The 23,706-nt window shown below is 49.1% G+C and overlaps 1 protein-coding gene across 5 annotated transcripts in view; it reads left to right on the top strand.

The window, feature by feature from the left end:
• Nucleotides 1-23,706, top strand: part of BAIAP2 (BAR/IMD domain containing adaptor protein 2) — a 366,531-nt gene that overhangs the window by 190,785 nt on the left and 152,040 nt on the right. For all 5 annotated transcript variants that reach the window (XM_085617413.1, XM_085617410.1, XM_085617414.1 and 2 more), the window contains 3 exons: nucleotides 20,189-20,250; nucleotides 21,059-21,130; nucleotides 21,494-21,631. In XM_085617413.1, coding sequence (XP_085473539.1) covers nucleotides 20,189-20,250; nucleotides 21,059-21,130; nucleotides 21,494-21,631 — 272 coding nt within the window. The remainder of the gene's footprint in view (nucleotides 1-20,188; nucleotides 20,251-21,058; nucleotides 21,131-21,493; nucleotides 21,632-23,706) is intronic.

The raw sequence follows: 23,706 nt of genomic DNA, 5'->3' as shown, positions 1-23,706 counted from the left end.
GGCGCTCATGTTGTGACCAGTCCCCTGTCTCTCTTCTTCTGCATTGATCCCGAGGAGGTTTCCCACCTGTCACTTCCTGAGTCAGAGGCCAGCTATTTCCAGGCTTCCTGTGGTGTGTGAAAAGAAACTGCACTCCCGCCTGGCCAACCACTTTGTCATGCTGGGAACAGCATTGAATATGGGACTTGCAGCTGCCGAAGTTTCTTTTTGACTGCTAAGAATGAGGCCATCTGTCTTTGCACATCTCTAGTGAAGTCAGAAAACACCATCACTTTACTGTTGCCCACTTGGAGATCTTTTTTCTGGTGAGCTTGCTTTAGAATGCGGTCCTGGTCTCTGAAGTGCAGGAGACACGCCACTATGGGTTGTGAGGGGCTCCCGGCTGGGACTCTGTGTGCCCTCTCCAGAGGCCCTCTGGTGCTACTTCCATCTTGATCCAGTCTTCAAGGGACTGCACCATGTCCCTTCCTTCTTCCCTGTCTGGCAGCCCCACTATACGTAGGTTGTTCCTATGAGGCCCGCCTCACTGTCTTCTGCTCTTACTTCTAGGATCCGCAACTTAGCTTCAATTTCCCTGAGGGATTTATGCAGTTCCGTCACTTCTGTGGGGAGATCGTAGAGTGCCTTTTCCGTGGCCGCTACTCTCTTTCAATCTGCGATGGGCATCCTCCAGGAGGTTTAAGTCCGTACCAATGGCATCCATTTTTGTTTCTAGGGCCTCCCGGAAGGCTGTGATGGCTTGCATATAATGTCTGCCATGGTGGGCCGCGCGGTAGAAGTGTCTTTCCCTGATTCCAGGCTATCATTGTCATCATCGGTCTGGGCGCTGCCCACCCCCCCCCCCCCCCCCCGCACCTTCTCCCATGCTGAGGGCACTTTGTCCTCTGTGATTTGGTACTTTCCCCAGCTAACCAGCCGGACACTGGGTACCAACCAGTTTGGCCAGTATCTCCTCGCCAATCTCTCGTGTGCTCTTATATCACTGGTGGGCGGCTCTCTAGGCCCCTTTCTGGCTGTTTGCTGTTGCCAATTTTCTTATGGAGGCTCCGGTCACTTTTAACCTCCAGCTTCTATGTCTCGGTATGCCCATCGAGATCTGGGCTTCTCACAGACCGCTCAGTAGTATATTACATCCACACCGGTTTCAACTGCGCCTGGTCTCCCCCCCCCCCCCCCCCCCCCCTCCTCCACCAGGGCCCGTGTATTCCTAGTCCTCCCAGGCTCTTGTCGAGAGTAGCGCTTTGTGCCTCCCGAAGGCCCTCCCCAGTTAGTCTATCTGGCTCCGTCTCTCTGGCCTACCTCTATTTGCAGGCTGATAGCTCAGGGACTCCTCATGCTCTGTACTCTGGTGCTATTTTCCAGGCTAGCTGGCGTGAAGGGACAGTCCCCGGATGCCCTCCTCCTGGCGTCTCTGCCCACTCCCTTTTGCACTCCTCTTCGATTCGACGATCTTCTTGGACTCCCCCTACAGTACCTGCAGGCCTATCTCCACCTCTGCTTCTGCGAGGCCCGATGTCCCTGTGTCGCTACTGTGCGTCGATTCTTATTGCTTCCCCTGCTGTGCTGTGCCTGATTCATGCAGTGCAGCCCCCGTTGGTCCTTTCATCCAGGGTGTGTCTACCGGTGCTCCGCGCTGTTGTTGCGCCCTCCCCTGGCTTAGCGGGCCGCCTCTCATGCCTCTTTAGGGCCTTCAGGTGTCTTCAGCCCTAGCGCCTCTCCTCGTGGGCCCCTCCCAAAACATTTCAACTGCACAATTTTCTCGGACCCTCTTGGTCACTGTCGCCGCAGGGGAATCCCAGCCCCCACCTCCCCCCAGGTTACATTTCTTAACAGCTCAGCCATGCAGGGGGCTCTCGCGGCCTACCTGCTCTCTCATCACTGGGTCACCCTTCAGATTTACTGCGGTCTCTCCTCCGCTAGCCGGGGCTGCTTGACCTGCCTCTCCGCCGTTGCCACCCAGCTCCACCGAGCGTGATCTGCAAGGCTGGTCAGAGTCCTTTTAAAATGGGACCTCCGGCAGCATTCCTCAGTTTTCTCTGCTCTCTGCCTTTGTCTCACGGCCTCAGCGGCTGGTTTTTTCCCACCGTGCTCACAACTTGTCTCAGGGCTCGTCCTAACCAGTGGAGAACTTCTCCGGGGCAGTCCCCCCCACCATTCCAGTCGATTTTGCTGCAGGCTGTGGTACAGGATAGTTTTAGCCGGGGGATTCTCCTGGCAGAACTCTGCAGCCGCTTCCTCCTACTTCGGCAGTTAGCCACGCCCCCATATCTTTCCATGATGATCATCTGCTTTAGAAGCAGTTGCTGTGTAGGATGTGTCACTGCCCGAGTCTTGCCATCTGGACCTGTTGCTGCAAAGTGCAGATGCCCCAGTGCACTTGTGAACTTGGTCATTTACATCTCATAGCCACTGGAGGGGGCGGCAGCCACTCGATGGGGGAGTCCCAAGATTTTTAGGTGGCGACCCAGTCCACAGTGGAGTTATCACAAAACATACATTTGTCATGAAGCTGCACTCGGAATCTGGTCGGGGACAAGAGTGCATACGTTATGGACAGGTTAATGCAGTGAATGAAGCATTGAGTTTCTGTACAGCTGCAGTATAGTCAGGCAAGATGGTTGACTTTGCATTCTTAACTGAAATGAGGCCTGAACTACGGTGTTGCGGCACTTGGAAGCCATGGTCCCAGAAGTGCAGTAGACGGGCCATCACTGGGCATGGTGTGGCACCAGACACATGGGACGAGTCAGCACTTGGTTGGCTCTTTCAGGAGCAAATCAATTGGACGATTCCTCTGGGACCACAAATCCCTTCAACCAATCCTCAAGAAATGCGACCATGGAACCCCCTCTAGTTTTAAGGTAAACCAATGAGTCTAGTGTTGTTGCACCTGGAACTACCCTCCTGGTCCTCCACTCTCTGCTACAAGATCCTGACGCAATCTGCCATCACTGTGTTCATAGACCAATGTTCCTATGTGTTAAGTGTTGGTTCCGAAGCTTCAGTTTTCACCTTGTGAACTCTTACACTGTTTTTCAGTGGTCCTCCATCAGCACGCCAAAATCCACCAATAAGGAATAGAAATATTTTCAGGGCCTCCTTGTGAAGTCTAACGCAGTCAAAATGCCGTCTAGTTTATCACCATATGCTGGAGCCAGTCTGGTGGCCGCAAAGAGACCAAAGAACTGGCGGTGTCTCCTGTCACCAGTAGGGGTGCACGAGGATCCTTGTGGGGTTTTTCTGTGTGCACACCATCATGCAGGAGTAACAGGTGCAGTAAAGGGAGCACGTTGGCACAACAAAGATTGAAGGAAAGCAGATGGTTGAGCATTGACGTGGTAAGCTGTCGCTACCCTAACCCTCATCGCTTCAAGTCTACCCTCACTGGACAGGGGCAGTCATGAAAATAAAAGCACCAATGTCACAAGGAGGGGAAGGGTTGGGTATTCCAAGAATTGTGGCAGCAAAAGACATTTTTAATCCAGTCCTCTTTCAATTATCGATAAAGCTAAGTCAGGTGGGTTGTATGAGGGGGGCACCGTCACCTGCACTCCCTTCAGTGGCACGGAGCTCATCCTGCTGGGACACTCCTGCATCAGCAGGACACATTGCGGTCCAGGAGAAGAAAGGGGGTGCCACTCCTGCTGCCCACCCCTTCCCGTCTCCAGTGAGGGTCAGTCTTGAAGAAAGCTGCACCAGCCAAAGCAGAACGGTGACCCTCAATGGAAGCAAAGCAGTTGATGCAGTTCACGGTGAAAGTGGGGCCCTCCCTTTGGTCACAACAGTCCGCCGCTGTCCTCTATTCAGAATAGCACAGGGTGAGGGGGGAGCAACTCCAAGGCCCAGAGGTGCCAAGCAGTGAGGGCCACCTCCACCACTCACCACCCCAGCGAGAGTCTTCCTTGGCCATCCCAATAAGGCTCAATGACTATGTGCGGCTGCAGTCTGCTCTCAGTGAAGCCATAAGGGTTTTAGCCTGTATCATTGGCTTTTCTCCATAACCAGCTCCGGCTTCTGAAGTGCGCATAAGATGGCAGTCATCTTGCTTAAATTCATAAATGCCTGTTACATTGAGACAACAATCCACAATTAAAGCTCTATTGGTTTTAACAAACGCTTTTCACAAACAATGAGCCAGGATTACTGCCTTTGTCATAATGTTTCATGATAAACAGATCTGCCCAATGGCATTGGGCATTTCTTTTTCCAGTAAACCAAGAAGGCCTGTAACCTTTATCACTGGTGTTACATAACCAATCCAGGCCTACTGCACTTGAGCATAAGCTTTCCCAAAAGGCAACCAACGCCAATTCCGCCCCCTCGGAAGGTTGGGGCCCCCAGTGGTTCCCCAGCCCACGCACTCTCTATTGCCAACCTCTCCTACTTCTCCATCTCTCCACCCCCAGCCCTCGCAATATCTATCTCCTACCTCTCCACCCCCATCCTCAGATCCTACATCGTCGAAAGACCCCCTTCTAACTACCACTACTCTTATTAACAACTCACCTGCCATACATGCAATGTGCGAACAGTCAGTACAGTCATCACGCTAATCTGCCTGTTCCCTCCCACGCATCATTAGCATGCCCTAACTCCACTAACGACATGGCTTACAGCATGGCCCTGATTCTCTCCCAACACATAACCCCATCAGGCTCCCACCGGCCTCCAGGGGTCACTATATGTCAGTCCCCTCCTCCCCTATCTTACCCATCCCTCCGTGCTTGCAACTCCATTGCCATGAACCACTTCCATCGGGGCACAGTCGCCGTCCGCCCTATTTTCCCCCGACATCTCTAGCTCTTCCCCTAGCCTACCCATCCTTCCGAGTATGTAGCCCCATCTTCCAGAATTTCTTCCTTCAGGCACATTCAGTTGCCACCCGCCCCACTTTCCCCGGACCTGTCTTGCTCTCACCAGCTCCATGGTCCTGAGGACCTACCCTCCCAATCCCATCCTCACACCTCACTGGAAGGCCGTCTGAGCCAGATAGCACTCTGCTTACAACAACTTAAGACAGAGGTTCGCAGTCTTCGACATATCACGGAGGCTTTGTCGTCTAACTCCAGACTAAGCTGCTACACCAAGAAAAATAACCATCTTCGTTCGCTCCCTGATTGCGTGTGAACCATGCCCCCCTCCGCCCACTATACTCGGAGGTCACCTTCTCACATCACCCACACACCTCATAGGTGGTCCACCATTCCGCTCCCTAACGACCCTGCTCGCCCCTCCAGATGTAGAGCCTCCCTTTCTGATACTCATTCTCTCTTACATTTCTATGCTCCAGCACATCCACCCACCATGGCAAACATGCAACAAATTGAATCCATCCCCAATGACCCCTTCAGGGAACCTAGATCAAACACCAGAACCTTAAATGTGAACAACCTCACAAGACTCACCACCACTCCGCAGACACTAACTGACAGCAACATAAGTCTCAAATGCGTGCTTCTAAATTGTAGATCAGCGGCTAAGCACGCTACGGATATTGCCGACCTCACCCTGGCGCAGGATCTTGACCTTGTAATGCTAACGGAAACCTGGCTAAATGACTCAGCTGCCCCCATCCTGGACCTTTTAATACCTCCCAATTATGATATCATTAGGTCGGACAGATCCAGTGGTCAAGGTGGTGGCATAGCATGTTTACATCGTAGCAATCTTACAGTGAAAGTACTACAGACTGACCCCTTGCCGTCCTGTGAATACCTATGCATTGAAGTGTCTGGTGGCAATAATCACTCCTGTCAACTGCACACGTTTTACCACACCCCCACAACAACCTTCCCTTCTCAGAACTAATCATGGACATTATCTTGGACAATGCAGACTTCCATGGCACTCAGATCTTCCTGGGAGATTTCAACCTCCACTGGAACAATGTAAATGATTGTGGTCAATAGCCTTAAATCCTTCCTTCTTGACCTCAACCTAACCCAAATATGTGACAGTCCCACTCACATTAAAGGAGCTACCTTAGATCTTATTATTGGTAAGCCCAACTCCATCCTCCTGGACTCGATCCTCCCATGTGATTGGACAGACCATTACTGCATTTCCTTCCGCATTCTTGATTCAGTTAGAACATGTAAAGCCAAGCCTAAGAACCCAAAACAGCTGAAAAGATGCATACGGAACACCAACCCTCAAGATCCGACTGCTCTCTGCGAGAACATTCTGCCACCCCCCCCCCCCCCCCCCCCCTCCCGAGCATGTCTGATGTTCACGACCTTGCGGTCCACTATAACCACACAATGCTGAACGTACTAGACTCGGTTGCACCACTACAGCTTAAAAGAATGTCCTCTAAACGCTCCAAACCTTGATTTACAGATAGTCTTAACTCCGAAAGAGGAAACTTAAGGCTTGCTGAAAGGCAATGGCGGTCTTATCCCTCCCTTGAGCATCTCTACCACCTGAGATCCTTAAGAAGCATTTATAATAAACTCATCAGATGCTCGAATGCCACCTTTTTCAGAACTCAACTTGACCAAGCAAAAAACTGTCCCAAAAAACAGTTCAAACACATAAAGTCCCAAGCCAATAGTCATCCGGACCTTGCGTCTCTGGGTCAAGGGGCACTGCCTAATTGTGTATAATTTGCAGACTTTTTCACTGCTAAGTCTAGTAAGATTGAAACTGAATTACGATCTGCCCAGGACCACCTGTCAATCAGGCCATGGACCTCCTTCTGTTCACTAGGCGGGGCTATCTCTGACCCTGTGCATCCCGTCCCCCCTAAAAACTATGCATCCTGGAGTCTGTTCCAAACCCTGGATGAGTACTGTTCGCAAAACACTGTTGACCTTCCAATCGTTACATTGACCCTCTGCCATTGAACTTCTTCCCGGAAGTGAGATCTTCCATACTAACATTGTGGACTAAGATCGTCAATGCATCACTTAAGCAAGGGGATATTACAGACTGCCTAAAATCGGGGCTAGTTACCCCGATCTTAAAGAAACCAACAGCTGATCCCACGGACCTGCATAACTTTCGCCCAATCTCCAACACCCCCACCCTGGCAATGCTCCTGGAGAAATGTGTGCTGGCCCAACTCTGCAACCACATCGATCATTTCCAGCTCCTGGACCAATGTCAATCTGGTTTCCGCCCGGGCTATAGCACAGAGTCGGCTCTAACGCATATTGTCGATGATGCGCTAAGGATGCTGGACCACAATGAGTCGTGCCTACTGATACTTCTCGACCTCTTGTCAGCATTTAATACTGTCAAACACGATTTCTTAATTGACCTCCTGGAGCACAGGATGGGGTTGTCTGGGCCAGTGCTTAACTGGTTCTCTTCATTCCTCCTGAATAGATCTCAAACCTTCAAGGTAAACCAATCCTTGTCCCATCCTGCACCGGTTACGCTGGGGGTTCAACAAGGTTCAGCACTCTCTCCTACACTCTTTAACTTGTTCATGGAGCCTCTAACAGAAACTCTGAAGCAGAAACTCTGAGAGCAGCACCAACACCCACCGACCACGCACGCAACCTGGAATTCATCCTCGATTCAACGCTCTCCATGACCAAGCAAGTCCACGCCATCTCATCCTCCTGTTTCAACACCTTCCGCATGCTCTGAAAAGATCTGCAGGTGGATCCCCACCGACACTAGAAGAACGGTCACCCAGGCCCTCGTCAGCAGCAGACTGGACTACGGAAACGCCCTCTAGTCGGGAGCCCCGGCCAAACTGCTGAAACGGCTGCAGCGCATACAGAACGCCTCTGCACGCCTGATCCTCGACATCCCTCGCCACAGCCACATCACACCCCACCTGAGAGACCTGCACTGGCTTCCCGTCAACAAGAGGATCACCTTCAAGCTCCTCACCCACGCACACAAAGCACTACAACACCAGACCAGCATACCTCAACAAACGACTCTCATTCTACACCCCGAACCACCAGCTACGCTCCGCTGCCCTCGCCACCGTACCCCGCATCCGCAGAGCGACCACCGGCGGCAGATCATTCTCCTACCTAGCCGCCAGTTCCTGGAACACCCTCCCCATCCTCCTACGGCAGACTGAAGACCAAATTACCTTCAGGAGACTACTCAAGACCTGGATGTTCAAGCAGTAGCAGCAGCCCCCTCCAGCGCCTTGAGACCTCACGGGTGAGTAGCGCGCTTTACAAATGTCTTGATTGATGCAGCATTCACTATCATATGTATGCTGATGACACCCAACTTTATTTGAAGGTCTCCTCCCCTGAGGACATTCAGTCCCTCAATTCAGTCCTGCTGGAAACACAAAGCTGGGTGACACAGAACCACCTGAAGCTAAATGCTCTAAAACCAGAATTCCTCCTAATCTCACCCCACAAGCAATCCCCGGTCATGGAACAATGGCTGAATCAGCTTACTGCTCTCAATTGTAGACCTCACCTTGTGGACTCTGCATCCTCGCTTGGTATTATATTAGACAATAGTCTGAAAATGCAAAAGCACATCAGCTCCCTCACCAAAGGAGCGAATTTCCAACTCCGCATCTTAAGGAAGCTCAAACCCTTTTTCCCTGCCCAAGACCTAAAGGTTGCAGTGCAAGCATTAGTGATCGCAAAGCTGGACTATGGCAGCGCAAAGCTGTGTGACTTGCCCAGAGGGAAAACGTCTCCGCTTAGGGTGGCCCGCCATTCTGCCACTAGGCTCCTAATGGGAACTAAAACATACAACCACATCTCTCCGGACCTGCTGGCCCTGAAGTGGCTCCCATGTGAAGCTCTGATACAGTTGAAAATTGCATGCATGGCACACAAAGCCATCCACTTCAAGACCCCACTGTACCTCGCCCAGAAACTGGAGCTCACATGTGGTACAAGAGCCTCCAGAAGTGCCAGCAACCTTTTACTCAACCACAAAAATTCAAGAAAAAAAAGACGTACAATCAAACCTTCTCAGGCATGGCGCAGAGGATCTGGAACTCTCCTCACCCTCCCCCCCCCCCCCCCCCCCCCCTCCTAGTCATTGTGATCCCTTCCACTGTCCGCTTCAAAATGAAAGTTAAAGGACTTTTGATAAAGAAATATCTGCCTCAGTCCGCCTTCCCCTCTTGACCTGGGATCCATAGCTGCTGTTTGTAGCCCAGAGGGCTTGCTGATGTGATTGCTGGACATTTTTTAAAATGTTGTACTTTTCGCTTTTTTGACTCTGTTTGTTTACCTATACCCTCCTGGCTGCATAATCTGTTAAGCGCTCTGATACCCTCGGTGGTCATGTTCGCGCATAATAAAACTTTATAAATAAATGAATAAATAAACCATCTGTCATAAAATCACATATTTCTTTTAAAAATGACAGCTGGCAAAGCAAAATACTGTCTCTACTGAAAGGAAATAATGGAGTTTATCATAATGTAAATCATCTATTGCCTCAGTTTGTCAGATGATGTAACGAATACCAAAACCCTTGCCTACTACAGTAATCTGTAAGATTCCCTATAAGAAAATACCTCTCAACAGATTTTAATACAGAGTTATAACACTCCACCCTTACATGCTTATTGACTTTAATCTATGCTTTTCATAATAGATATATGATGTCTACTGTCTTTGATACCTTTTCATGATAAACCGATCAGGCCTCTAGCCAGGGCCACTGGAATTATGCGTTTCGGCGTCTGTTTTTTCCCAAGGATAATTTTGGATTTGCGACAGTTGCCACATAATCCATCATTTGCTGCATAGTCTTCAAATTTTAACAAACATTTCTACCTCAAATGGATTAAAAGTTACAAAAAATGTGCAAATAGGTGTTGCTGCACAGTTGAACGCCCTAAGCAAAGGTTTTTGTTTGCTTGGTGGTTGGTGGTTTAAAGTCTTTATTTCGATTTTTACATCATAAAAGACAATTGAAAGCAATAGAAATTAGACATACATAAGATAGTTAATTTAAAACCATTACAATTTCATAAATTTCAAAAAACATTTCAACGTTAAAAATAGAATTAAACAGTATGATAAAGACCTAATTCATGAAAAAACCCGTTGAGAAGTTAAAAAACGAGAGCAAGATCAAGGTGCCTGCAGATATCTTGCTCTAATCACCCATGCCCACCCCAGGAATTTGGCTACGCCCACAACTACCACCTCAGAGGTATTGGTACGAAGCACCCATATAGCCTCAGCACTCCCTCTGACTTTAAGATGGCGGCAAATGGGCCTAATCCATTTGCTTCTTGGAGCATAATAAGCTGGACATGCAAATAGGAGATGGCCAACACTCTCCTTGTGACCAATGCACCAGGGGCAGAAATCACTCGCTCGGTTAGACGAGTTCTTGGTGAAGGATCTTAAGGGTAGAGACCCTACTCGGAACTGGTGGTAGAGCTTTTTGTCAAGTGTCTTAGTTATAACGTCCTAGTAATTCTCCAGGAAAGGGTCCAATTTATGGGACAAGAACCTTCCTGTTAAGCTAGTAGAATCTGAGGCGATAACTAATGCTTGGCGAACAAAAGCCCAGTAAAGTGCTTTAAATTCCTGTTTTGAAGGAAAGGCGGTTGAACCCAGGGAAACCCACAGCTGATTAAGACCCATGTCATCCAAGATCAATTTCACTTCACGAAGCCAGGGTATACTACTAGACCCCCAAATAGATCTTACTTCCTCAAGTTCCCTAGCAAAGAGGCTTAAGTCTGGGGAAGTCCAGATACGTCTCCACAGGGCTACTAGCCTGTATCGAGCCATTTCGTTAATTGAGTTGCAGCCCATATCCAGACATAGTGGTTTGATTGGAGCTGATTGGGGGAGTCCTACCAGTTTCCGCAAGAATTTATTTTGAACTTTCACCAGGGTTGATAGGTCCATATGCCCCCAGAGGTCTGCCCCGTACAATATCGCGGAGCTTACCTTGGTAGCATAGATCTTAAGTGCGGGTTTGGCACGTTTAGTTAGGGACCTTTTTTGCTCCTGCAGAAGACAACCAGTAAGGCGAGCAAATTTTAGGTGTAATGTGTCAACCTGTGGTTTCCAGCGGAGACGGTAGTCCAAGGTTACTCCTAAATAGGTCATAACCTCAACTTGTTCCAAACCGACTCCATTCATGCTCACTGAGCTCCTAATGGGGCGACTTTTAGTTAGAACCATAAATTTAGTTTTGCTCACATTGATTTTTAAATCGTTGACATTACAAAACTCCTCAAATCAGGTCAATGCGATTTGCAGACCACTACGAGTCTTTGAGAGAAGTAAGGTGTCATCGGCAAAAATGAGCATAGGGAACTTGGTCCCGCCCAAAGAGGGTGCATCAGTGGGGGTCTTAGCAAAGAACTTGACCACCTGGTCAATGAACAACAAAAAGAGTGTAGGTGCCAGAACGCAACCCTGACGGACGCCACGTGTTACGGGGAAGCAATCCGTCACCTGCCCTTGGCCTCCCCACCTCACCCTAGCAAAATTTCCCTCATGTAATCTTACAATCATGTCCAATAATTCTAACGGCAGTCCCAAATTTGTAAGAACGGTCTAGAGTTTAGCCCTTGGCACAAGATCGAAGGCCGATTTCAGATCTATAAAGGCTGCGTAGATGGACCCGCCGCCCAACAGCACCACCTTCCAGTAGATCAGACAAAATCTGAAGACCTGGTCAATGGTGCTGGTACCTGATCTGAAACCGGCCTGTAGGGGGGACAGGATACCCTCCAACTCCATCCACCCCTGAACTCGGGCAAGGACCATCCTTGCGATGACCTTTTGAAGTGAATCAATTAAACTTATGGGACGGTAGTTTCCCGGGACTGAACGGTCCCCTTTTTTAAAAATGGGGAGAATCTCCGCCCCCTTCCAGGACACGGGGATCCGGGCCCCCTTGGCAATAGCATTCGCTACCGCAGTTATATAAGGAACCCAGAGTTGGGGATTGATTTTGAATAAATCAGCCGGGATGGAGTCCATCCCTGGCGCCTTCCCCCTTTGGACCAGGCGGAGCGCAGACTCAGTTTCCAGTGGCGTGAAGTTTAACTCTTGGTTAGGAGTAAGGGTAAGGGTAATTTCCTGCTTGGTTAGTTCAATGTCGATTTCTAAATCAGGATCCATAAACTGGCCAGAATAGAAATCAACCCATGCTTCTGCAGACACATGATTAACTGTAGTTTGGGAATCGGGGTTTCTGCCCCACTTAACGATTTCCCAGAACTTGATCTGGTTGCCAGAAGTACAAGCGTCCAATAGGTCAGACCAATGTGGGTCATCCCACTCCTTTTTCGCTTCCCACTGAATTTGTTTTTTTTGTACATTGAACGTGCCTCTTTTATATCGCTGGAAATACTAGATTTCACTGCTTTGACTAAACGACTTTTGTGCCTCCCTTTTTATTGTACCATTTCTCACGGGATCCATATGCCTTTACTTTGCCTTGTGTGGGTGGAAGGGTTAAGAGGGCCTTAAGATTAGCAAAGCACCGTTCGTGAAGATCACAAATCTGATCACTAACATCCATGGTGGGGGCAAGAATCGAAATGTCGCTCAAAGTCGACGAGACTACCTTCATTATGCTATGTAAAGGGGTCGGATTCTCCACCACCCTGGACCATCTGAGCCTTCTTCTATCGTTTGTCAAGATAGCATCACCTGTTAGATGAACAGCAGTTATAGACCTGCCGAATCCACCTGGGAGTCTCATGCTTAATGACAAAGGGTTGTGGTCACTTTCAGGACGAGACACAACTTCCATATCATCCAAGAGTGACCAATATTCCATTTTTAACAAGATGTAATCTATTCTACTTTTCCTCACCCCATTGTCAAAAGTGGGTTTTCCATCCTTATCAGAGGCCGTACGACCATTGGTTGCCCTCAAACCCCAGTCCAGACACAACCCCATCCAGTGTAAAGCTGCCTCAGAGGTTCTTTTAATATTATTCAAAGACAGCATCGGGATATTCCAGACAATGTCCTCCTCAAACTCCAGGTCCTCCCCCGCATTATAAAGAGGCTCAGAGGTGCAGTTGAGCTCCCCTGCTAGGACGAGTAACTTGTCTCTCCCTATCTCCCTATCCCTTCAAGGTAAGAGTCTAACACATCTAGGATACTAGGACAGCGCCCTCCAGGTTGACCACGTGCATAGATGTTAATGACTACAATGTCCTGGCAGTTATCCTTACTTAATCTAATTCCCAAGAGGTCCGGGTTATCCGGAACAATTTCCATTGGTCGGTTGCCAATGGACTGTTTAACCCAGATCACTAACCCCCCCGATGCGCGACCTTTATTGCCCCTTATTGCTGGTTTAAAAAAATTTAGGAACCCGCCCCTATGAATTGGATCAGGGGCCCAGCTCTCCTGGAACAGTAGGATATCAAAAGTATCAATAAAATCCAGCCAGTCCTCTGAAGCCATACGCCCCTTCAGCCCTGCTACATTCCATGATGCTAATTTGAGTGTCAATACCTGACTGGGTGTTGTTGTGCTATGCATGCTACAATGATCCACTCCCAAAGATGAAACTATATTAAATTGGGAACCCACTACCATGTTGTCATCTTGATGATGATATGCAGAGTCCACCACCTTCTCCTTCTCCATGATGGCACCCCCCTGTATAGATACCTCAGTACAGACTCTGTCAGCCCCACCCACTTGGTTACCCAGAACACTCCCGCTGCCAGCTACCGGGTGAAGTCAATCGATACACTCCAGGCCAGAGAGGGGTTCGTAGCGATTAGACAATAAAGGGTACTGCGGGATGTAAGGTGTTCCATCAGCAAGATATCTCCTAACAGGTCTTCTAGGGAAGGTATGACTAGAGGGGAACTCGCAGGATCGTTTGGGATGAAAAATACCCAAGGCCCAGTGTCTGCACATCACCCAACCTCCCAAACCTTGCTTCCCTACGCAGGAAATCTACCACCCGGGGATCCTTAAAGGATATAATGATGCAGTCCCCCTCTAGGTCCTTGGTACAGTGGCCCACCCATTCAACTCTTCTCACAAACAATATTTCAGTCGAGGAGGAGGGGGGAAGAGGGCGGTTTTTATTTAGCCAGAATACAACTTTGTTTCTGAGGTCCCCATGTGATTCATTTAAACCCTCCCTAAGTGGGGCAACACCTGTTAGAACTATCGTGTATGGGGTGGCTTCTGAAGGTAGGTCTGTACAGGGGGGTGCCCGTTTATTTGCTTTCACAAGGGGAATAGGGGGGTTGATGGATCTGCACCCCTTTACTCCATTACTTATTTTGGGCTGTGATGATGTACTCGGAACACCACTCGCATTATCTTGTACCCGAGTAGCCACAGGAGGTGTAGGGATGTTCGGCTGGAATTGTTGGTTAAATTTAAAAGAAGCCTTCTTTGGCACCTGTAGCAAAGTGGCTGGTACAGGCGTACAATCATCATTCCCAGAGCTCCCCCCTGCCACTGAGCCCTTGTTTTTGTTAAGATCAGGCTTAGTGGATACTGGTCTAGCAGATGCTGAGGATGGAAGTTTACCTATGGTTACATTTCTCTGGCCTTTGGAATTACTCGAAGAACTAGGATTCCCCAGGGCATTTTGAGGGTTAACTATCTTTTTTAAAAAGCCAGTATTGGTGTTTACAAGAGTCTCAAGTGTGTCCAATTTTAAGGTCATCAAACGTGTTCTTTCAAGTACGGGAAGTAAAAGAGTTTTAAACACAGCTTCCATTTTGGCCAGCAGGCTATCATCACTACTATAACAGGTAGGACATGGGTCCGAGGACCCAAAGGGGATATGGGGAGGGCACAGGGGATCATTTAAAACCAAGACAGGGTGTGAGGTGGGGGTGACTTCGGGGATTATGATGGTAGGCTGAGCTGGGGCATTGGGTCTTTGGATCTTAGTAACACCCCCCCTCTGGTGGCCCTTGCATCTTTTCTTTTTGCGGGGTACATTTCTCAGAGAGTCCTCATCCATGGATGAGTCCGACTGCGATTGACTGGCCAGGAGCACACTGCCCTCATCCCCACTGCCTTGTATGTCGTCAGGGTTTATGTAGCGTAGCTTACAGAGCTGCGGAAGGGTCCGATGGGAACAACCACCAGGCGAGGTCCGTTCAAAAGGTTTCCCGCCGGGGAAAGGAACAGAAGAGCTTTAATCGCACTGGGAGTGCGGGGGGCGTGACAAGCAGGGAGAGCGGGCCAGGTGTGGCAGGTTGGCCAGGCAGGGACTCCTGGGAAATTGAGTCCCTGCAACTCTGCTCGCAGCCCTACTAGTGTCCCTCAGCACGCCCCAGCGGTCCTCCAGGTGTCAGCACGAAGTCCAGGGCACCCACTGGTCTCCTCCTCGAAGTGGGACCTGCACAGCGGGTCCGGAGAGATGTAGCGCAGCTTACAGAGCTGCGGAAGGGTCCGATGGGAACAACCACCAGGCGAGGTCCGTTCAAAAGGTTTTTGTTTGCTTATTACTGTACCAGACTGGTACTAATAAGGGGAACTTTTACCCAGCTAGTGTTGACGTATACAAATGACCAAATAATGAGGTAATACTATCACAGAACGTGCTGCATTATGCTTCATACTTTGCATTTTCTTGCAGCTAAACTAGTAGACCCTGCTGCATAATTTGGTCCACCCCTTCAGCATAATTCCAGTGGCCATGCCAGTAGCCTTGATTATTGGTTTGCCACCATAACTAGTTCATTCTTCTTGAATCTAACATAACCTTTCCCATTGGGCAAAAAGTGCAGAACAAGCTTTATTTTTTGGTGGAAATACACAACTACTGCCTAATCAAATGCTGTGCTCAAGTGAAAACCACCATGTGGCGGAGCCCAAGCCAGTTTCTCAGTAGTACTTTTGGCAACTTTTTTCTGTTAGCTATGTCATGCAACAGTGGAGCTGTCAACCGAAACCTAAAAAGGTCTAGAATGATTCCCCACTTTTTTAACAGCCCAGTCCTTGGACATAGACATCCCTCTCAGACCAGACAAGAACCCTAGTCTTTAACCTCCACATGGTATGTGTAGGAAGGTGCCCCTTTTCGCATGGTTACTCCCCACTTTGTGCCTAACATCTAATGCAGTCTGACATAATGTGCCCTGGGTCACTGCCAGTCAGGTTCCCAGGGCCTATGTTTTTCCCAAAACTGTACATTTGTACCCACAATTGGCCCATCTTGGCCACAGGTAAGTCCCTTGTAAAAGGTACATTGGGTACCAAGGGCACTGTGACCAGAGGCGGCCTGTAAGGGCTGCAGCACCTATTGTGCCACCCTTAGAGGATATCTATCTATCTTCCCCTCTCTCTCTGCAGGCAGCGTGTTTTGGTGCAGGGAAAAGTGAACTGTCGACATGGCACACATATCTGTGTTGCCATGCCTAGAGCCCACTGCCTGAGGCCGAGGTAATCCACCCTTCTAGCTGGTTCATTAGCCTTCAGGTGAGGGTACAGTGGCTGAGCCGTGTACCCCTACAGTGTCAAAGTCAATTCTTAGACATTTTAAGTGTAGTAAAGCCATCAAGAGTATATGGTCTGGGAATTTGTCATTACAAACTCCACAGCTCCATAATGGCTTTACTAAAACATGGGAAGTTTGATAGCAAACGTCTCAGCACATTAAACCCACACTGATGCCAGTGTTGGATTTAATGTAAAATGCACTCCGAGGACATCTTAGACATGCCCCCTGAAAAACGACCAGTCCTGATGTGGTTCCGGAATGGCTGCCTGCCATTTGCCACCACCAAACAGGTTTCTGGACACCTGGGTATAGAGCCTCTGCTCTCAATGTTCAGAAGCAAAGCCCATCCTGGGCAGAGGTGTCATGCCTCCTCCCCCAGGATTGGCTGTGTCCACGAAGGGGAAGCTTCAAATGCCTGCCACCTTTGGAAGCTGTCCCTACCTTTTGCTGCCCCCAGCAACTGGCTCCCACTGGTTTTTTGCCCCACACTTTAGGCGGGAGAATCTGCAGGAAAATCAAGTTAGGAAGAGAGGTGTTCCCACCTTTGCCAACCATACCCCTCAGGTGGGGAAGACAAGGTGAAGCACACATCTCAGTCTCCTCCATCTTGAAGGTATGGGACCCAGCCAATTGGGGAAAGCCTTGTGCACACTCCCACTGGATCGTGGCATAATAGGGGGTGTACCCACCCTAAGGAAGGGTGGTCCCGACCTGCACCCCCTTTCAATCGCCCCTAAATCTAGTATTTAGGGGACACTCTGAACCTTGCCTCCTCAGATTCAAGGAAGAAAAAAGGACCGAAGAGCCATGCTGACCCAAGAGTAAGGGGACACCAACTGCTTTGGCCTCGGCCCTACCGGCCTGTTCAGTCTCCCACCTGCCTACAGCAAGAAACCCTGCGAGTCAAGCAGCCCGAAACCACCAGAGCCCGGAGGAACTGTCCTACAACCATCTTACAGACTCTGTCTCCCGTGATGCACCAGATTTGCTTAAGCCAAGACTCATTCACAGAACCCGGATTCCGGCAACTCTCCGATTCCTCACCAACGGCCCAAGTTCGAGTGGCCCAACACCACGAGGAGGACTCCTCAGCAATCCTGACCTGGAATCTGGTGATCCCTGACCTACCTCAAGCTCCTAGACGACGCCTGCAGCCTCAGCCTGAAGGGTCCCCCCGACCATGACCGGAGCTGGTAATGAAACCTAATGCCAGAAGACACCCCTGCACCCGACGCCCCACGGCCTTGGGTGGCCCAACCGACGGTGTCCAGGCATCCCCCAAGAATCCAACTTACCTCTACAGCTGGTATTCACCTTCAGGAAGTCTCCCAGCCCGAGCCAGCAGCAACTTTTCCAAACCAAAGGTCTCCATTGAGAATCACAGGGTCCACAATGTCTCCTTGGCACCCTGCACCCCCTTGTCCACTGGTGGTGCAGCTTCTGTTCTGATAGTTGGCCCCTGCAGTGATGGCCTTGACCCCAGGAGCTTTGCTCCCACACCTGAGTGGCCTGCTCATAAGCATTCCCTAACCGAAGGTCTCTTTAGCCTTATTGACTGACATTGGGCCCCTGCACTCTGCACCCGGCTGACCCAGTGCAGCTGGTGGTCATAACCCCTAAAACTCCCACTTGTAAGACGTTTACTTACCTGTGTAACCGATAACCATTTTTCCCCATAGGAACCCATTTTATGAGATTTTGGGCCTAAAAATGTTGTGTTGACCTGTTTTGTTTGGGGAAAACGAACTACAACTCAAGCCTGGGGACGTCTTACTTAACTTGTATTGTGAGATCCTTAGGTGTGGTATCTATGCATACCCTCTCTCAGTGCTCTATGTAATCTAAAAGTAACCAAGAAATATTCTAAAAGTAATTACTTTGTAAAGTAACCTGCTTTTTAAAACCATACCAACCTGTATCAATTGCAAATCCATTCCCAATTGCATTTCTGTGTTAAGGTTTACAATTGAAAATACATTTTTCCTACCTGTACCCAAGTCCTGCTTGGTTCTGGAAATAAAATACAAGTATACCTTTTATACTTAACCAATTGGTCTGGGTTCTGTCTCTGAGTGTGTGTAATCAGTCCTTGAGAGAGTGAATACAATAAATGCATAGCACACCCTCCGGATAAGCCTAACTGCTTGCCCACACTACCACTAACAGCTGTTAGTACTTACCTAATTTAGCCTCTGCTATACCTCTGTGGATTCCCTGGACTCTGTGCACACCATAACTTACTTTGGTATAGTATATACAGAGCCAGCTTCCTGCTGTATGGGATTAGTAGAAATTGGGAAATGTAGTTTGCAAACCATCAGACGGCTGACAGTCACAGCTAGGAACAATTAGTTTTAGGAATGTATGAAGGTGAGAATTCTTTTGCGTTCACGGAGCGCAGAGAAACGACCATTTGAGTATCTGTTCTTTGAGATTTTTTGTCTTTGGTCTGTTGGAAGAGCAAAAAAGGGACAAAGGCATGCTGTCTTCACTAATGGGGGAAAGCTGGGGTAACCCCGAAGACTAAGGAAGCCATGCTTTTTTCTTTTTGCAAAGACTTTTTGGAGTCAGAAAGAGGGACACCTAAATGGATGTGGAGTCTTTTTCTGTCATCAAATTCTGTAATTTCAGTTGAGCTCAATTAGTGAGGTAGCAGGGGTGCAGCTGCCCCTGGTAGTATCAACGAAAATGAGCCAACCTAACAGAAGTAGGAGGGTATGGTAAAATCTGGGGTGCTATGGGCAGCACACACACGAGCACTGGTGTGTGACACTGCCCTTGCTGCACTATTGATGATCCGTCCCAGTGAAGGCCACGTCACCCTTTATTTGTCTAACTATTTATAAATCTAATCCTGTGGCACTTGTTTTTAATGTGTACAACTAGTGGTTCCGGCTGGTACTCTTCTTGTAGGCCTGTTCTCTGGTTCCATCTAGTCGGAAGTACTTTAAAAAATACCTCCCATCGGTTTAACCAAATAGCAGGGCTGGGCGAGTGCTAGGAACTGGCTTTCGGTGTAAAACCATTCAGTTCAACCCCATTGATTATAGAAGTCACGAATGTCCATTTGATTCACTTAAATCCATGCATTTTTATGCTGTTGTGCCTAAGCTGTTTGGCATTACATTTCACAGTAATGTCTAAAACGCTCTGTTTTTTATTTTTAGTATTTTGCTTGAGTTGTAAAACTAAAGGGATTTATTTTAGAAAGTGGGGGTGAGGTTAAATAAAAAATGTAATTCAACGTACCTGCTTTCCGCGTCCTCCTTTCTGCTCCTCCTGGTCGTGTCGCTCCTCCTGTCTGCAGGAACAGGAAGCAGCCTGAAAGCACCCTGGCTCCCCTGGGACAATCACAACGCTGCCGCGCAGTGTTGTGATTGGTCACGGCGCTCAGACTGGGACTGAGGGTATGGGCATGTTCTCCACGAGTCTGTAATGCAGCCTGGGTGGGATAAGGGGGTGTTGAGAGAGAGAGCGAGAGATATTTTTCTCTTTTCACTCCCTTCTTGGGGCATTGCATAACCAGAGTAATCAGCTTATAGTTACACACAGGTCCAAGCTCAACCTCTTCATGTAGCTGCATTTTTGCAGTTAGCACATCTCAGTTTGTATATTGAAACTCTATAGTATGCCATGAATTTTCCCACCTCTCCTTGGTGGCTAATTAAATTTGAGAAGACCCCATTGGCTCAAACGTGAGGTGCCTGGCGTTTCTGGCCTAACCCAACCCATCTCCGCCAGGTGCTTGGACGATCTTAGGCGTATCTGTGCTGCAGCAGCCGGCCCGTCTATTCACCTGCTTTCCTTTCTCTCTCTTCTCCAGGGGATGTTCTCTTCCAGATGGCTGAAGTTCACCGGCAGATACAGAACCAGTTAGAAGAAATGGTGAGTGAATCCTGAGGGACTTCCTAACTGACTTTTCTTTGCAGGGCGGTTTCTGCTTTCAGGGACCTCTGGTATTATTGGGCTTCTTTTGTTCTGTCGTTGGGCAAGATTGGGCACATCCAGATCAGCTGGATAGTAGTGCAAGTGATTCTTTGGGCGGCAGTTTGCCTTGGCAAGGTAAGTGTGTTCTGCCAGTACGGACTGATTGAATGACGGTTGTATGTACATGAGGACATGAGTGGCGTGGCTTATGAGGCGTTAAGGTATGGCTGCTGGAGCTGTGATGAAGTAGTCGGCTCATGCCCAGAAAAGGACTTCAGAGCTGTTTTTTCCACCACACCTCTTCTATGCCTGGCTTATGATCAGGATATTCTCCTCTTGATAGTTACTGTTCTCAAAACACATTAAGAATGCTAATCAAATCTTTTTTAATGTAGATTGCAGCTTTTTAACTGAATCTGTTCTTTATCATGCATGCGCCCCCACCTTTCCACCCTGTATTATCTGCCAGTTTGTGACCAGATGGCCCCGTTATAGATCTAATCCGCATGGCTCTTTCTAGCTTCTCTTGTGCGCTGTCCCTCCTTTTAGGCTTGTCTCTATCCCTGCTGACCTTCCTGTCCATATGCAGAGCGCCGTGTGCTTGACACGTCCGGACCGCCATCATCCGCATTCATTTCCTTTTCTGCCTCCGTTTGGTGCCTCCTGTGCTCCCTGGACGACCAGCCTCGCCATGCTTGGCACCTGTCATTGTTTCTGCATGGAGAGACCTGGCTGCAACCACTAACCTTCTGTTTTTACCTTCCAGCTGAAATCGTTCCACAACGAACTCCTCACGCAGCTCGAGCAAAAGGTGGAGCTGGATGCCCGATATCTGAATGTAAGTCCCCTGGACGCGGCTTCCTCTGCTGCCGTCTGTGTCTTAGGCACAGTGCGAACCGTTAACAAGCCTGTGGCTTCACATAGGCGCGTCTTAGTCCAATATTATATATAGCTGGAGTGCTCGACTTTTTAATCGTCATGAGTGCACGTCTTCGCAGGAGGAGTTCTTTATTGGGATAGTGCCGATACTTTTGTGAGAGGAGTAGGTAGGTAGCGAGAACGACATTTTCCTTTCCTCTCAAATAATGTTTGTAACTCCATGCTCAAATTTGGTTTATTTTCATTGATTTTGACAAAAAAAGGCTTAATGGGTGGATGCGTATTCATCTGCTGTTCCCGTGTTTTCCCTACAAATGTTAAGGCTGCGCTGAAGAAATATCAGGCAGAGCAGAAAAACAAAGGTGAGGTTTTGGAGAAATGTCAGCTCGAACTGAAAAAACTGCGGAAAAAGAGCCAGGGCAGCAAAAACCCTCAGAAGTATTCGGAAAAGGAGATGCAGGTAGGCCTGAACCCAGTCTTCTTTGTTCAATGCATGTTTGCTCCCTTTGCCACTCTTTATTTCTCCAATGCGACCCATGGGTGTAATCACCAGATGAATCTGCTAGTGTGCCCAGGCTTCTTTGTGGTGTCTAGTACCACATAACTGGTACTTGTTTCTATAACATAGCCATACATAAGTGCTGCTATTTTTTCTGTGACACCAGCCTGAACAGATTGCCAGTGAGCAGATATGTGACATATGCTTTTGGGGGCAGAACAATTTAGGGGCCGATTAAGAGTCTGGCAGTCTGAGGACTGCCAGACTCGTGGTGGTGCGGTGTTGATGGTCCAGCCACCGCCGCACCGGAGGTCCAACCGCTTCATTATGACATTGGCTGACGATTCGCCCTAGGACTGCTGACTTTGCCAGGGAACCGCCGTTCCCTGGCGGTGGCGCGGCGGTCCTCCTAAAGCTGCAATATGCTTGGCGGGGTCGCCATGGTCCCACCAAGCATTTTACGAGTTTCCTCTCCGCCACGGTTTTCATGGTTGTTCCACCACATTGAAAACCGTAGCCGAGAGGAAACAAACTGGGCCCTACCGGGCCCCCTGGTGCGTCATGCCATGTGGATGCTCACGGTGGGGCACATGTGTCCCCCTGTGTGCACACAACACCAGTTCCTGCACGGCATGGGAATTACAGTCCATGCAGTGCAGTGGAGGAGTGTGGCTCAATGGTTAGAGCGGCAGACCCTGAAGCAGAGTTCTGGCCAGGGACCAGGGTTCGATTCCCGCCTCGGCGGGGCTCGGGCTCAATTTCCTCGGACCTGTCTATTCTCGCCTCGGTGCCTATTCTAATCATGGGCCCCACGCTGCAACTCTGGGCAATAGCTTGCTTAGCCTCCACACCGGCCCCAACAGCGCTAAGGATGCCTGGCTTCACCCTGGGGGTGCCCAGGAGTGGACACTTCACAGGGAAAGCCAGGAGGGGTTCCACAGCGGTATGAGTATCAGCGCCAGGAAACCGCAAAGGCGACACCGCAAGGTGGCTGTCTGGTGACAGTGCGCTCTATAAGTACCTTGACATTTACATTTACATTTGCAGGAACTTTTTGGGGGCGTTCCCATTGCGGTGCCTATTTTTAGAGGCACCGCTGTGGGAACGCCAAAAAATAGCCCGCCAGACAGGAGAAAACTCCAAATCTGGTGGGCGGCCCAACCTCTGCTTTGGTGCAGCGGGTGGTGGTGGTGTACCACCCGCTGCGCCAAAAATTGTAATCGGGCCCTTAGTGTCTTTGAAGCATGTATGTGTATGAGAGGCAGATGTGAGCTGTTTACGTTATCGTTTACATTTGGGTTTAGTTGAAAGAATATTGCTTGCTTGTAGCATTCGTGGCTGCAGATATATGACGTAAGAATGAGGCCCAGCTGGTATTTGAGGACTTCTAGGCTTACGATTGGAGGAGCAAGACGGTTCTGCAACGAGTAGAGGTTTGCTGCTGCTACTTGCAAACGTGGCATCTGCCGGTACCGTGTACGAACGACACTTTTTGTTGCACATTAGTTCATGAATCCAACCTTACAAAAAAGTCTCCATTCATTGAGGATGAGGAGCCTTATCTTTACCTGAAATTGGAAGGCCCTCCGCTTGGTGCCATTGAAGCAGTGATTGTAGCATATGGCTCCTAGGAACTGGGGCCTTGACGGGGCATCACCTGCCTCGCGTTCTGCATCTGTTTAAGGCGCTGCACCAAAGTCACACTAACCTCTGGCCCCTGGCGGGCTCCGAAAGAGGAGCGCCAGCACTTTGTTCTACTTTTCCCAGTGAAAGCTCGCATTGGTCTGATAAATATCTTTTTCTATACATCTATTTTTAACTTATTAGTCAAAATGTGACCGCGCAACTTCACAGAACAAAAAGGCAATACATGTATTGGTGGAGAATGAGCGCATGGTAAATAATGTTTTAACATAACTATTTGTTTCTCCAAGAAGAGTTGCTTTTAGGCCACTAGCAGTGAGATGCTGGCATCTTCATTCGAAAGACCATCTCTGCCCTCTCAGCCACTGGGATATTTAACGGCTCATTGTCTA

The sequence above is a fragment of the Triturus cristatus genome, chromosome 7 (genome assembly GCF_964204655.1).
Source record: "Triturus cristatus chromosome 7, aTriCri1.1, whole genome shotgun sequence".
NCBI classification, from domain to species: Eukaryota; Metazoa; Chordata; class Amphibia; order Caudata; family Salamandridae; genus Triturus; species Triturus cristatus.
This window is presented reverse-complemented; position numbering and strand designations above follow the sequence as displayed.